The following is a 16,096-nucleotide window of genomic DNA, read 5'->3' as shown; positions in this document are numbered from 1 at the left end:
TATGCACTGAGATGCACTATAGATATCAGAGTATGGTTTAGAAATAGTTTTTTAATGTGAGTGTAGAGATATACACAGTGCTCTGTGTTCAGTCAGTCATGGGAGAGCTCAGTAGAAGATTCCTGGTTGCATTATGGATCCAGTTCCAGATTTGTTACACGCCACAGTTAACAAATCCATTATCAAATCTTTTATTCAAGTTCACTGTTTACCAAAGGCATCAGCCAAAACAGAAAGACTAATGACATTTATACACATGATAGCGCAAGTGATAGGTTTGTTGTAATTCAACATATTGGACTGATTGAAATGTCACAAAGTGAACAAAACATCCATAAATGTTATATTTGGAGGAGGGTATTTGCTTTGAAGCTCAGAATGAAGAGTTCTTTTGTTTAAATGTCTCCTGTTCAACGTGATCATGTGAAAATGTTTCAGCCTACCAACAGTTTACACCCCCCCCCCCCCCCCCCCCACTATTTAAGGACAAGTTAGTGAGACCAATATTAATGGATCTCACAAGTCAGCAGAATGTCTATGATTTAGAATCGATAGTTTTTTTAGTGTCAGTGTCATGCTTGCTTAGTGATTGGTCCCGAAATCAACTTTGAAGAAGACGCCAGTTTCGTAACTAGAATGGCACTCAGTAGAGTGTATACTACAGAGTGTATACTACAGAGTGTATACTACAGAGTGTATACTACAGAGTGTATACTCAGAGGGCCTGATCTACTAAGATCCAGAATAAAGAGTGCTAAGTTACGTTTGCATTATAACAGATTGCACGTTTGGTCGGTGGGCGTTTTGTGGGTGATCTACAAAAAATAATGATAAGAATAATTGTGTAAATAACAACAGGTGCAAACATGGTAGAGTTAGGCTTGAGGTAAATTTTCTGTTCTTTAGTGGCTGTGAATTCTCAGTTTTATTTGGCTGCAGCCATCTGTGTGCAACACTGTGCCGATTAGCACCTTTCAAGCGTATTAAATATACACATACAGTCACAACCACCGCAATTATTTTCAGGCTTTGTAAATCACAGTGCATGTGCTAAATTTGTATTTGAAGTATTTGAATCTACTCCTCCCCAATATTTTGCGCAGTCGGGTAGAAACAACCAATATTGCATATTCATTAAGGCAAACATACTAAATGAACAGTGCATGTTATTCTGCACGCAATCCTCAGTGCGCACCATTAGAAGATCAGCTTCCATCTTTGCAGGTGAAATCAAGTTTGCACACGTTTTACACAAGTGCAAGCCTTTCATAGATCAGGTCCAGAGTGTATTCTACCGCCAGGGTCCAACAGTCCCCTTATGAAACCACATTTTAATTCGCTAGATCATATTTTTATTTTTATCTGCAACAAATTGCACATGCTCAGAAAGAGACAGTCCAATAAACAGATTTTTTTCCCCAATCAAGATCCATGAATTATATCTGAGAAATCAATAAAGATAAAAAGAAATCCTAACTCGCAATGTTAAAAAAAGTGAAAAAAAAAACCTGGATCTGCCCCTAATCCATATATGCACCAAAATCATATGGCTTGTATCATGAGTTATGCCCCAATCCCTTTGCACAATTTCAAGGAAATCGGTCCAGTTGTTTTTGTGTAGCCTGTATGAAGGCATATTTGCTGCAAAACAACTGAGCACCTGTGACAAAGGAATTTTTGCTTGTAGAAAGGAATTTTTAGTGTGTGATGATGACGATGAGGGAAACTCTGGATGGATAATGTAATTTGCCAACCACCATTAAAACTCAAAGAAGAAAAATAACTCATTTTGTTGACCAGTGAAAGAATATCTGAGAGATATCTGTTTTGGACTATGCAGGAGTTTCTTAATATGTGATTCATAACATAGGATGTGTGCACCTGTAATGAAGAATTAGAGAAGATGTAAGTGTATGTGGTTTATCCCTCTCAGTTTTCTAATTAATGCAGGTTTAAACCCTTCAAGAAAAGGTGTTTATACAAGATGGATGACACACTTTTGAGACTATTTGTCTTGTGCTGTGCAGCTCGCAGGTGTGAATGTATGTGAAAGTAAAAACCTGAAGAAGCAAGCGTGCCCTGTCAACAGTCCCTGGATGAATATGTTACTTATAAAAAGACTTCAAATGTTCATTAGTACATACAGGTTACCTATTAGGCAGCTGGATGCAGTTCATCTGTCTGCACTTCATAAAACTGGTCCTTCTCCATTTCCTCCTGCTTCCATCTCCCACTAACAGGCTCAGCCAAGGCTGCCAGCGCTTAGAAGAGATTTTAATTATATTTCATTAATGGGCGACATTTAATCAGATGGTGTAAGATTGTGACTCTAATATGTTTTCTGCTGAGATGAATCCTGGACACAAAACATCTGGGGAGGATGTCAAGTGTATGTCTGTGTATGATGTTGATTAAATCTTATTTTCTGTTTGCCCAAATGTTCACTCCATCTCTGATTTACACCATTTTAAACATGGTCAACAGAAAGGCGAGGTGGGTCATGTCCTAATAAAAACTACAAGCGAACAAAGGGCAGACAGAACAGAGATGGTGAGACGATGGTGGGATTAGAAAGGAGATGTGCAGACCTTGATAAGAGAGGATAGGTTAAATGAAAAACACTGGGAGAAAGTTTTCTTTTTTACCACTCTGACCTCCATTATTTTCATTTCAACACTAAGCTTTTTCATCCAGCTCTCTGGCAATGGATGGTATCTATGTCTGATGAAATTCTATTAATACATAAGGTCTTAAAAGGTTTTCTGGAATCAAGAAGTGTCCGCCAGTTAATTTCCTGTCAAACTTGTTCTTATTCTGCCCATTTCATTAGCTCCAGTATATCACCTCTGAGATGGTGTTAGTGCTTTTATTGCAATTTCAGGTGTCCTTATTAAGGCCATCGATCTGATCTGATATTGCGTTATGTTATGCGTCTTGTTCTGTATTTTTCCTCCAGCTGAGTCTTTTAATCTTTTGCTTGTCATCTTGGCATATTTGCCCTTTCCTCTTCCCCCCCCTGGTTATTTGTTTGGAGACGAGGTTTCTCTGTCTTGTTTTCGTTCCAGGTTATTCTTTTATTATATTGTATCTTCTTTTATTGTGTCACATCCTTGTGTCAGAGCTGTTCAAATAAACACAATGAAATTAAGCCTGCAAAGGAGTACGACTAGATGAGGTGGCACACAGACACTGCCCACCTCCTCCCTCGGGGCTGACTGGCTCGGCTGAGAGGAGCACAGACTCCCTGCTGTTCCCCATGTAGCCTTGCCTCCTCGTCTCCTTATCCTCATTCCTCCTGTCAGACCCGGTGACCTGAATCAGCCAGGATGCCCCCAAAGCTCCTTCACTCTACCTCTGCCCCCTGCTGAGGTTACGAGAACACCCTGCATGCTCTTACCCCCTTCATAATTTGACATAGAAATAAGAGCCAAAAAATTGCACAGTTCTTTTGTGTGATAGCGATCCATATCGCTCTAAATTATATGTCACAGCATGACAAAGAGATGGTCATGCTGGGTAGAAAAAAAGTGGAATATAAAGCAGTTTTCAGATGGAGGATGTCCAGAGAATTGGGTCTGGACTCTCTCCAGAGTTTGCCTTTTCATACACGCACGAGGCAGCAGGAGATTCTCCACTCAGACGTGTTCACAACAACACAAACATCTCTGGAGTGTTCAGCTGAGAGGTGGTGCAGAAGGCAGAGGCAGGGCGTAACATATAAATCCCCCTGCATCGCATGTTTCTGTTTGCAGCACACCGACACCGGTGTGGGCCCTTACCATCAAAAATTCGTCAGTGTCTTATGGCTCCACTTTTCATCCTGAGATATTATGATTCCTTTTTGCATCTCTTGTGTGTTAGAAACATCATCAACGTGCCCTCTCACTCATAGGGAATCCTGCAGAAGATCTCCTGCTGTGTTCTCACATTGGCCCCCTTCAAAAATTCAGCAGACTTTACACTAGGGGACTGACATCTGAAGGAATTTCCGAGGTTTTTATTATTTTTGGTGAACAACAGTGCAGGTGTAGTGTCTGTGTGCAGCTTCTTGAAGGATTGAAGTCACAGGGAGGTTGCCAGGTTTGGTTAAATGGTCTGCGTTTATATAAATGGTCTGTATTTACGCAGCACTTTTCTTGTTTTGATGACCACTCAAAGCACTTTACAGCTTTGGTATCATCAATACCCTATTTAGCTACTCTAGAAACACTTGTACTTGGCGAACCCCTGTGATTGTGAGGGCAGGAGCGTGAGGTGATAGGACGAGGTCAGACAGAGCAGAGCCAGTATATAGGCTCATTACAAAGTTATGCTCCCAGTGGGAGCGCTTGTTACGCCCTAATAAAGCGTCAATAGGCAGACAAAGAGCTAGAATAGATCGAAATAAGTGGATGCCACCCTGAGGTGGTGGGAGTGTCTAATTTAATAAGCCCACCACAATAACTGGCCTGTTTGGCAGACGGGGTGGGGGGGTCTGTGGCACATAACCCAAACCCTGCTTACACTACACAACCATTTTGTTGGCTGACACGTGGAAAATGTTTTCACCCGCTGCACAGAAAGATTTGAATGAAAGACTTTCTATGATTCTGAATAAAAACCCCTCTTTTCTAGTGTTCAGGTCCACTCACTCACTTTTTTTTTTTTACAGACAAAGGTGCTGCTTTATTCCCATCTTTCTACTTGTGTGTTGTTTATCAGCAAGTATGTGAGCTCTCCTGCAGAGCTGAGTCACCAGACTACGAGGATGAAAGACACAGGAAGTTAGTGTGTGTGTTACTTGCTGAAGGGAAGGTGTAATAGCTGCAGCTTGTGAATGTAAAGCAGCCCTGTCTTTTGTCAGTACAGATGGTATCCCACATTCGCATCACTGCCCGTCTGCGTGATGTCGAAAATATCACATGATGAAAATAGAACTGCCATGGCTTCTCAAACAAGGAAAATCATTGGATATTTTCACTTTTAAATAAAAATCTAGTAATCGATTTATTTTATTTTTGTATTGTTTGTGAAGGAAAGGCTTTGACCAAATTACCACCAGTCAACCTCCAATGTCAGAGCAACCAGCAGTAAAAACAGTGCAGCACTGGCTCACATTAGAGACCGCTTAATACAAAGCAATGTTGAGGCAGTTGTTGAGTCATTTTTAGAGGCCTGAGAACTGAAACTCAAAGGTTTCTAGTTATTAGGGAGGAAAGAAAGTCGAATGAATATAATAAAAACTGTTATTATTGAACTATTTATATCATGAAACAACACAGCAGTGCTCTAACAGTTTGATTTCCTGACTTTAAAATTGATTTTGGGCCTCTATGGGATATGTTAGAAGCAAATGCTGAGTGCACAGTGCTTATTTGGGCGGAAAAGCATAAACAGATGGGAGATTCATTTGATTGAGCTCAGAAGAGAGTTGGCATTTTGGTGGAAGAAGTTTCTCAGACTTTGCGCTGGATGAGTTTATCAACAAGAACTAACTGAAGACACAGAGTTGAATTTCAGGAGTGACACAGTATGTACGTCAAATGGAAATATGCAATTTCAGGAGTGATTCCTTTATCCACAGCAGTTTTACACAGTATGAAAGGTTTCTCCTACAGGTCATTTAGTTCCTGCAGCTGTATGAAGGCAGCAGGAGACATGTATGTAGATAAATGTGCAGCCTCTGTTTGGAGGACATCCACATCAGAACACAGTGACTTTTCAGTCAACTGTCCTTCAGTGTTACCTTCACTGAATCAGGTTAAATGATGCTGGTAACACCATGAGATATAACACACATCAGACTGATCCATCGTGATGTAGTGGTACATCAGATTACAATGATCCTGTGTCGACGCATTTTTAGGATATGTTGTGACCAGTGATCAGATCGATATGGTTATACAAACACTGTTTGAATTATATATTCATGTCATTATATAAAGTCAATGAAATCCACACCATTTGTATGGCTGCAGATTTGAGCTGCCTTACCCAGATAACACTATGATTTCCTAGAGAAGCATTATTATTATTATTATTATTATGAGCATTTCCATCTGAAGGTGAAGTTGACTTAAATTCCCAAGAAAAATTTGAATTGTTTCATTCATTGTTGTATGAATAATAAGAGTTTGGTCATTTTTCATTGAAATGACTAAAGCGGTTCCCGTTCGAAGCCTGACTGCTTAGAATGGGCAGAGGTAATGCACCGGAGCTATTTGAAAATTATTCCTTCTCATTCCACAAACAGTTCTATAATATACTATTTTATTGTTTATTTGCTGGACATTGTGTGCAGAGCTTTTTCTAAACAGTCTATGGTGCAGAGTGAAGTTTGAAAATGTTGTTTTCATCCTACCTGGTGTGTCTGCAAGGAAGATTGTCAATGTTTTTCATAAAATAGAAGTGAATACTGCTCATATGTGTGGCTCATGTATAAGTTTAAATAAGTGAACTGGTGTTATATTTTCATACATTGTATGTCAGCTATTTCAGAAGTCTGTTAAGCAACCAACTCAACCGACCCAATTAATTACCACTGCTGGGTTTATCTGAGGAAGAAGACATGTTGAACTCTGTCTGCAGACATCCCTGCCCCCACTGACTGCAACAGAGTGCTGGTCACCTGTTTATACCATTTTTTTTTATCAATGAATGTATCAAAGTGTAAAATAGAGGCAGCTAGTCTCACCAATAACAGATTCTTGCACATTATAGGACAGTAAATACAAATCCTAGCCACAAATCTAGAACATGAACCAAAATGCATGTTACTGGGAATATCCAATGGTCTTATCACTTTGTATTCATTATATAAAATGAATATAAGATTGGCAGATGACATGATGGTGTTTCTCGCAAATATCAGAAAAAAAATCACTACCATTGTTAATGGAAGAAAATATAGCTCATTCTCATGTTATAAATCAAACATTCTTAAATCTTAGAGGCTCTCTTGACATCTTTTACTTCAGATTTTCGTCTGTCCGACAATTTACAAATTGCACCAAACTCTGCACTGCACTTCCTTGGGCAATTAATGACAGACATGCAAATTGTGAAGTCAATTAGATTCAGCCGATTAGATTAGAAGAGTTCATGAGATATGTGTTCCACATGGAGACATTAGTGGAATTGGTAGGAAGATTCTCTGCTAATGCCCCAGCTGAACCATTGAAGAAGAACAGGAGACATTCAAAGCTCTAAATGTGGGGAAATATCAGCTCTCTGATGTTGTATAGTCTAAATATTCTATCAATTAACCAACAAAACAATCATCAGATCAATTAATGATGAAATCAATGCAGTGCTATTACATTGCTGTGTGTAACCTTCTCTGTCATGTCCAGGTATCGGGGGTAACCTGGTGGCAATTCAGTCCAGCAGGATCTCCACCCACCTGCATTTCCACTGTGCTCCTGGGGAGGTTCCCGACGAGGCGAAGGGTTGCTACTACCCCTGCCGCACATTTTGGGGTACAGGTCAGTACGCAAGCTTATGAACTCACAACTTAAACTCACCAAACACAACAAGTAAAACAGCTATGCAGCTGACTGGGCTACTGTCTTTCAGGGGGAGATGCTAATAGATAATATTAGACCACTTCCTTCAATAGTTGTCTTTCAGACATGACCTGTGAAAACAAACAGACACTGTTGTCAGTTCTTATCACCACAAACTCTTTTCATTGGTGTCTTCTACATGTGTCACCGCCTTTTCACTGGGACATATACATTTTCTTTTTGCGTCTGTTGTGTGTAAGAAGTGTCATTAACCCCCCACTTGCTCGCTGTGAATCCTTTATACGCGGAGGCCTCAGACTTTTTTGTTCACACATGCACCTCCTCGGGAGAAAATACGGAGGACCTGCGGCATTCAGGGAATGTCTGAGAGAAGCTATAATGTTATTTAACATCTTAATAGTAGGTTACCTCAGCTCCTGTGTGGTGTTCTAAGGTGTGTCCTCAGGTTTGTGCTTTTCTTCTAAAAGAATTACACACTCACTTTTTTTCTTCATAGCAATACATTTAAATTGGGTCCAAATGTCAACACGTTTTGTTGGTGTCATGTCCCTTTCCCTTCACTGCACGTTATCCAATCTGCAGCCATAGAGATGAAGTGTATAAGTGGAGCCAGTTTTCAGTGTACGTTGCACTGCTTTTGTGCAGAATCACCAGAAAAAAATATTTGACTGTGCAGGAAGAGAAATCTACAGTGCAGACATTTAGATGTTTGTTTGGAAATACCATTTGTCTGATTTAATCTCTTCCTCTTTGGTCGATAAAAACAGAGTTATTTGGGTAAAGGTTTAATTGTTGAAACTACGTTTAATTCATTTTTTTTGTCAGCTTGTTGATATAGAGTCACAATGTGTTTTTAATGATGTCGATGCTCATCATTGTCTTTTCTTAGTCATGGAAATAATGAAACAAACACTAATGCATCATCTAGAGATTCATGCTATTGAGAATTGAGGAATGAAGTCATTGTCCAACTCTGATATGATAGGTGTGAATTATGTTTAGGTCTTAATTATGCTATTATTTATACCCGCTGTCTGTTGATGAACTAATCGGCTTCCACAGAAGTAAGTATGATAAAAGTGGGGTTTGTCATGCTGTCAAGAATAATCAGGCTTTAAATGAATACCCTTCAAACTTAAGTTTGTAACAGTGCTTTTGAGCTTTTTTTTCCTGGTTAGCAGCTGCTCTTTCTCGGTCCTACCAGGCAGTTAATTGCTGTCTCCTCCTGCTCTGCCAGGTATTAATATGTCATTGTTACAAGTGGAGAATAAAAACCAGCAGGACTCTGAACCCTGTGGACAGTAGGTGGCTGATTTGTCACCAAGCTATTCAATCCTGTCTTTTATAGAGAATACTCCAATTATATAAGACACTTTCCTTTCCTCTCTCACATGCAACCTTCTGTCCATCCTTTGTATGTTTTCAGGAGCCAATCACAGGTCTGCGCAAGTGCTCCTTCTCTTGGTGATTCCCGGTCACCTAATCTTCCTCTACACCATCCACCTGATGAAGAGCGGCCACACGACTTTGACACCCATCTTTATGTCTGTCTACCTGGCTGCTGCTATGCTGCAGGTAAGCACCTAACGGCCGTTACTGTCACTGCCAGTGAGAATGTTTAGATTTCGAAAAATAGTCTGTTATCATTCCACATAAAAGAATCAAAGCTTAAGGGCCTTTTTCACAGCCCAGAATCTTAATACAGCAGACCCAGGTTTAAAGCTGCACTAATCCGTATTTTAAAATGATCACCTAATCCTGTAGTTCGCCTCAGCTCTAAGAAACCTTGCAGCATCTTGAGCTCATTGTTGTGGTTGTTTGGTCCTCAGTCCCTTAGTTTGGTTCAGATTCATCACTGTCATCAGTCTTGTTTCCAGCGGGCTGTTTTCAGCGCACACGCTAATGAGTGACACTGTAACTTTGACTGCTGGATGTGTAAATACCTATTTCCTTTAAACAATGGCAAGTAGAGGTATGCTAACCCTGTGCAATGACCTGGTTTTCTGCGTTAATTGATCATTTACAGAAATTACAACAAACTGCTTTTGTTGAGGACACACACATTGCTAGTATGAAGAATGTAGATGAAATCCATGAATGAGTTCCCCAAACCCCTCATGTACCACACCCTCATCCAGCATGAGCCATCTGGAAACTATAATGCAATGTTGGCGTATTTAAGTTTGATTTATAGTGTACTTTTAATGATGACTAATTGATGAAATAATGTCTTGCTTGGGCTATTCGCTGGCTTTGCATTCGCATGCAGTGATGAGGTACACCACATAACTACAAGCCACCTGCTAAACACTGATATGTTCGAGTTCTCCATAGAGAACAAGAGGGTGCAATTAATCCAACTACAATTGTCTGGGATGTTTTTTTGTGGTAATGCAACTTGAGCTGAGTATCCAGCTCTCTTAGAGTATAAGGGTTGGGTCCCGGACTTTCCCAGTAGTTCACCTCAGCTGATCCGTCTGGCTCTTCTCAGATGAAAACCTGCATTAGCCTCGGCTACCAGTGTAGAGCACAACATCGCTAATCAATTACAAGCATTGCTGACCCTGTTGTGTTTGTTAACAGCTGTTGAGCAGTAAAATTCAGCGTTACAACAAATCTGGGACAATTCCTGTGTCGAATGGAGTGTACATTAGTGGTCACATGATATGCATTTTCAGGCATGTTAGTCTGGACGGGAATTAAAATTTACCAAACCAAAAAACTAGTGTGGTTAAGACATGGTTAAAAAACAAAAACTATGGCTGTAGACCTAGACTGGCAAAAGGAAAACTTTAAGGACGTCTTTAACTTGGAAAAATTAGAACATATGAAAAATAGATGTATATTTTTATACAAACATGTTTGTAGTCGTCCCTGTTCCCTGTATAGAGCATCACAGAATCACCCTGTTTGTTACTACATAATAAAAGCTTGCCATTGCTCATTCATTTGAGCACCCTTACAAGCTAGATGTTGATTTTCAGTATTATTTTCACGTCAGTAGGAAGTTTCTATGACAGATGAATCTGTGATAGAGCTTCCTTTTTAACCCTGTAGTGCAGGAGATGATGCAGGGTTGTTTATCCCATGACTTCTTTAAATGTGCTTTTCAGAAATTCTCAAAGGTATCTGACTTTTGTACTTTTTGATTTTGGCTTCAGTAAAGATAATTACAAAGGAGCGACTTGAATAATGGATGAGTGCAGTCAGTTTTTCAGGTGTGCCGTGCTCTGTCTGGTATTTGAAGAATTTAATTGGTGTATATTTGCGTGAGTCTGATTCCTGCTTTGCTCCTAAATCTTTAATGGAGACATGAAACATTATTCCCAGGGAACAGGAAGAGCTGCATCTTTCTAAGTCAGTTAAGTCTGTTGCCAGAAGAGCTGCTTTAAGGGTGTCTCAGTCACAGATAGAGCATCATTTGGGGGACACAGACCCATGGGGTTGTTAGGGTTGAACATATTACGATCCAGCCTCTGTCACTTAATATGCATAATTAATGAGAAGAGATTGCTTTTGAGTGCATTGAACACCATGTTCCTGTCAGTGTTTTAATTTTACTAAAGGGTTTGTGATACCAAAAGGTATTTTGCATGTCAAAATAATTCATGAGCGTTTTTTTGTTGATCTGATTTTGTGAAATCATGGGGTGATTGCTTGAATTTTAACTCATAGCCACAAACCTATTATGGTATACTCATTTACTGTTTTACTAATTTGCCATCATTGTATTTGCACAGCCAGATTAGATATCAGATACTAATTATCAGGCAAAGTGCTGCATACTATATAAGGTAAATACCAACTGTAGGTTTTTCTAATGCTGAGCCTGGTTTTTATCAGCATGGATAAATGCTAGACTTAATAAATATTGAGGACAAGTGCTCTTTTGTCCCTATTTATTTAAGTTCAGCACAATACAGGTCTTTATTGTCCCAGAAGCTTGATTTTGAAGCCTGCACGTTGCTATCTCACATGAAAACTACACAGATATTGTGTTTTTATGAGCGCGTATGTGTACTACTCATTACTATCTCCTATTCTGTCACTCTTGCTAAAGCTTGCTAAAGGAGCGTGAGCTTAGCTTGGTTTCTAATGGGACCATATGTTCACAGTTTACGTGAAAGACAGATTTCGACCATTCCCTCATGTCTCAAAACTGTCAAATTCACACAAAGTCCACAAAAAGACAAATGCCACCCCCACAATCAAGTCCAGTAATCACAGCAATTCCTTTGGAATTGATTTAAATACCTGCTAAATCTAGACAGACATTTTAAATCCTGGGCTGCTATGCCAGAAGGGACAAAACGCCTGTCACAGCAAGCCCTCCACAAAGTGTTACATATCAATGTCTCACCTCTGGACCCGTGTGTATCTTGTCGAGTGATACTGTGCATCTTTATCGCTGGAATAAAAAGTGTTTGGATGTTTGAGGATTAAGAGCAAAGTGTCCTTGCGCAGTATCTGGACGTTCAGTGAGCCTCTTCACCAGGACTAAGCTCTAAAGTGGTTACCAAAAATTGTGTGATTTATCATCCTGTCTACGTTTAACTCAAATGAACACAAAAGCTCAAAAATGTGTGGGTAAGAATGAGGGTGTGGGGTGATCTGCCTCAGTGGGGAATTTACAATCTACACTTTCACAAGGAACTTCAATACTTCAAGAGAGATATTTAGGTTATCAATCGATTGATCAATAAAATTTCATTTGTACAGCCCATATTCACAAATCACAATTTGTGTCATGGGGCTTAACAAGGTGTGACATTCTCTTCCCATAACCCCTCAGCTGGCAGAGAGAAAACCCTTTTACATTGTTCATCACTGGATTAGAGGGAACAAAGCTTAGTTTGGATACTTAAATGTGAAAGACATCAGCATTAGTTAATTCTGTTTATAGACCCCAGTGTCTCACTGCATATCTAAAACTATAATCACTTTACCAATAAAGATATATTTCATTAAGTGGCCTGCTATAACCCCAAGAAATACATTTCAAATATCCAACTGAAAGAAACGGTTAACCCAAACTCATATCCATTTATTCAACATATACAGACCTTACAATATACTTATATACTGTCTGTGCTCGACACATTGTTGCTATCGGTAGCGTGGTGGAATTTCATAAGGTCATTCAGTAAAAAATAAAAATTCACTGTAGCAGGCGTACAGTATAGTCAGTGAGCCGAAAAGAGAAAGAATGTGGTTGAATATAAATATACTATAGTTAACTTTACCAAGTGTGTGTAACCATACAGTGGTAGATGACTTTACACAAATCTAAAGTTAAACTTAAGAACAAGTATAAAGTACCAAACAAAAGTTCAAAGGTGAAAAAATAGGAGCGGGTCCAGAAACACTCCGGCTGGTTTTACGGCTGATTTCATTCATGTCTTTCCGTAGAAGTTAATCTACAATATAAAATACAGATCCACAAAATTAAATATCTTGTCGCGGTCTGCAAATCAAGCATTTCAGTGAGCAGTTATTTAGAAGAGTACAGCTAAATTCAATTACGTTTTGATGATGCATACCTACAGTGTAGCAGTAGAGTCTCTTTGAGCACAGGGTTCCATACCTAATTTAGGCATAAGGGGTTAGATGTAAATATGAGCAAACAGAAGATGGAATTAAGTGTCTTAGAGAAAAAGCTTCAAACAGGGGTTGTGTTTAAAAAAATGCATGAGTATGCCAAACAGACAAAAAGGTGATTTATTGTATATACTGTACTGTGGCCCTCACTTTTTACACACTTATAAAGGGAGAAAAATTGATATTTTTGCCCATCGATCTGTAAAAATACATTATTTAAAAAAATGAAATGCAATGGGTTTTCACTGTTCACCGGGTTCAGCGTAAAGAGCCAGCGTGATGGATCTGCTCCTTTGGATTTATGTATTTATATACAGGGCTTCCTCTAGGATTTATTTTGCGGCGGGTGAGTGAGGTGGGAGGACATGCAGCAGGGTAATAGATGGTACAAGGATACCATGCCTAACGTGTGTCTGCCGCAATCCTGAAGCAGCGGCGGCAAACATTTTGAGAACTAACAGTTAAGTAATTAACCAAAGAATACGGTAACTTGAAAGTTCAACAAAAATCCTCACTAACTAGCACCCGTAAACCTAGCGCGAGTCATTCACATGTCGAACAATCCTACCATGTCAAACAATTTGAACAATTTAAAAATAGAATTAATAGCCTAGGCCCGTCCCCACTTAAACCTTTGGTTATACTTCTTAACTGGTGGTCACATACAGTATGTTTGCGTCTCCTAGTGCAATTTAATTATTTCTGGTATATTGTAAGGGTTCCTGGTGTCAGAAAGGCTTTGTGACATAAAATTCATGGTAACACTTCATATTAGGGAACACATATCAACCATTAACTAGTTGCTTATTAGCATGGATATTAGAGGCATATTGGCTCTTTATTAGTCATTATAAAACACTTATTAATGCCTTATTCTTAATGAGCTTATTCTGCAACTACTCCATTGACAGATTTCTCTTTAATAACCTCCTAATTAGTTTATTTATTATTATTATTACCTGGCCCCTTGAAGAATGAGAGTCTGAAACTTTGCCCACAAGTCTCTTTTCCCTTCCTGTGTGTTTATAAAAAACAAACCAATATAATGATTGCAGTTTACAGTTTGGATGCAGGTGATTTTGCAACATTGTAGAGGAGAGGACGGGCATGTCGTTAACTGGATTACATCCGGTGTAGAAATTCCATCGCAATTAAATTCCTCAAATTAAAAGAAAGGACTATGACAAGTTAGTGTGTTTGTCAGTGTGTTGTTCTCCACAGTAAATGATATGTTCACATAATCACTTCTCCTCGATACCATCATCCTTGCCCGAATTCGTAGCATGTCATATCTTCTGAATGCAACACTTTTTTGTTTTTATCATGTTTGCATCCCAACAATGGACAGCTCATTTCCCCCTTAAATGACACTCATCCTTATCAGTTAATAGACTTCTATTGTTCTCTTGCTCATTCCATGCGTGGAAAGTTGAATTATGAATAACATTATCTTAACTCGTCTGTTGGTTTGCTGCTCCATTACTCCTTCTCCTCTTTGTATCCACTAAACATCCAGTGTTCATACCAGTCTGTGTGGCATTTGATAATAAAATCTTTTTCTTCCTCCATCTTGCTTTTATATAGTAGAGTTGAAGACATTTAGCCAAAAACATCATATCATCTGCTTAAGTTGTTAATATGATGGTGAACTTTAAATAAGACAGACATGTGAACCACATACATTATTTTAAAGTTGGCAATCTTAATAATTGATCTTATATTGATATTATATTACCTTGTAGATAAAGGATGGACATATATTTTAATGCCTCAGTGCCGGTGATAGCCAGTGGTCATTATGTTTACGCACGTACCTGTGAAAGCGATATATCAAGAATACCTTGATGGAATTTTCTCAAATTTGATACAAATATTCACTTGTACTCGATGAACTGATTTGATTTTGGTGGTCAAAGGTGACAGGGACCTCACAAAGCACATTTTTGGATATCTCTGGGATGCCATCAAGGAATCCTTTCTCATTTGGCACAAGGATTAACTCACTTGATTTTGGTAGCTGAAGGTCAAGGTGGCCTCACAAAGTTTCTTTATGTTTTTCTTGAACGTGATATTTTAAGATCAGCTTGAGGGAATGTCTGATTACATGTTGGTGGTCAAAGGTCAAGGTCGCGGTGGCCTCACGATGTATGTTTATGTGTTTCTCAAACATGACATCTTAAGATCAGCTTGAGGGAATGTCTTTCACTTGAACTCAAAGATGAACTGATTAGAATTTGGTGCCTGGAGGTCAGAGGTCAAGGTCACAATGACCTCATGTTACTGTGTTTCAGTTGTCAACGGTGACCGTTACAATGACTTTCACATGTAAGAAAGTGTAGAAATATACTTTTGTTAACTGTTCTCTCTGTGAACATGTTGCAGGAGGTGACCCCCCCCCATGTCTGATTTGATTTCAGGTTTCTTTCTGTAGCTGGGAACACACATGGAAAATATCTAAATCTGTTCTCAGTGTTACAGTTTGTCTCGATTGCTTAATATTCAGTTATTACACAATGAACAACAGTTAAAGCTATTATCAGGAGCCCGTTCAGCCTTCTTGTTCTTTTTGCTATATGTGTAACTTCTTATATCGTTATAGTTTGTTCCAATCACAGCAGGAACTGTATCCTTTTCTCCCAAGTTGATTTCACTCGAGCTATAACCCTGTGTGTCACATGTCAATCATATATAAGATTCTAGAGAACCTGTGAGTACTTCTTATTCCTTTAGCTGATCATAAAAAAGACTCGCTCGCTTTGTTGGCTGCCTCAGATTTACATTTCACAGTTTAAGTTTCTTAAAACTCTTTGTATCCACTCAATCAATATGTACCGTTCCTCTGAGAAATACAGTGCACGAGTCATCACGCAGCGGCTCTATGGTTGCACTGCTGAACACACCCCCGTCAAACGGAGCGTCATCTAAATATGTGGGAACTTTTGGGTTTCTCTATATTAAATAAGATTCTTGACCTTCTATGTAAAGTGCCTTGT

General features: G+C 39.1%; 1 protein-coding gene across 1 annotated transcript in view; it reads left to right on the top strand.

Moving 5' to 3' along the window:
- Positions 1–16,096, top strand: part of slc41a2b (solute carrier family 41 member 2b) — a 31,332-nt gene that overhangs the window by 12,410 nt on the left and 2,826 nt on the right. The window contains exons 9-10 of the mRNA XM_020099841.2: positions 7,332–7,463; positions 8,932–9,080. Coding sequence (XP_019955400.2) covers positions 7,332–7,463; positions 8,932–9,080 — 281 coding nt within the window. The remainder of the gene's footprint in view (positions 1–7,331; positions 7,464–8,931; positions 9,081–16,096) is intronic.

This window comes from Paralichthys olivaceus, chromosome 23, assembly GCF_024713975.1.
Source record: "Paralichthys olivaceus isolate ysfri-2021 chromosome 23, ASM2471397v2, whole genome shotgun sequence".
Lineage (NCBI taxonomy): Eukaryota > Metazoa > Chordata > Actinopteri > Pleuronectiformes > Paralichthyidae > Paralichthys > Paralichthys olivaceus.
The sequence above is the reverse complement of the archived record's forward strand: the minus strand, read 5'-3'. Positions and strand labels throughout refer to the sequence as shown.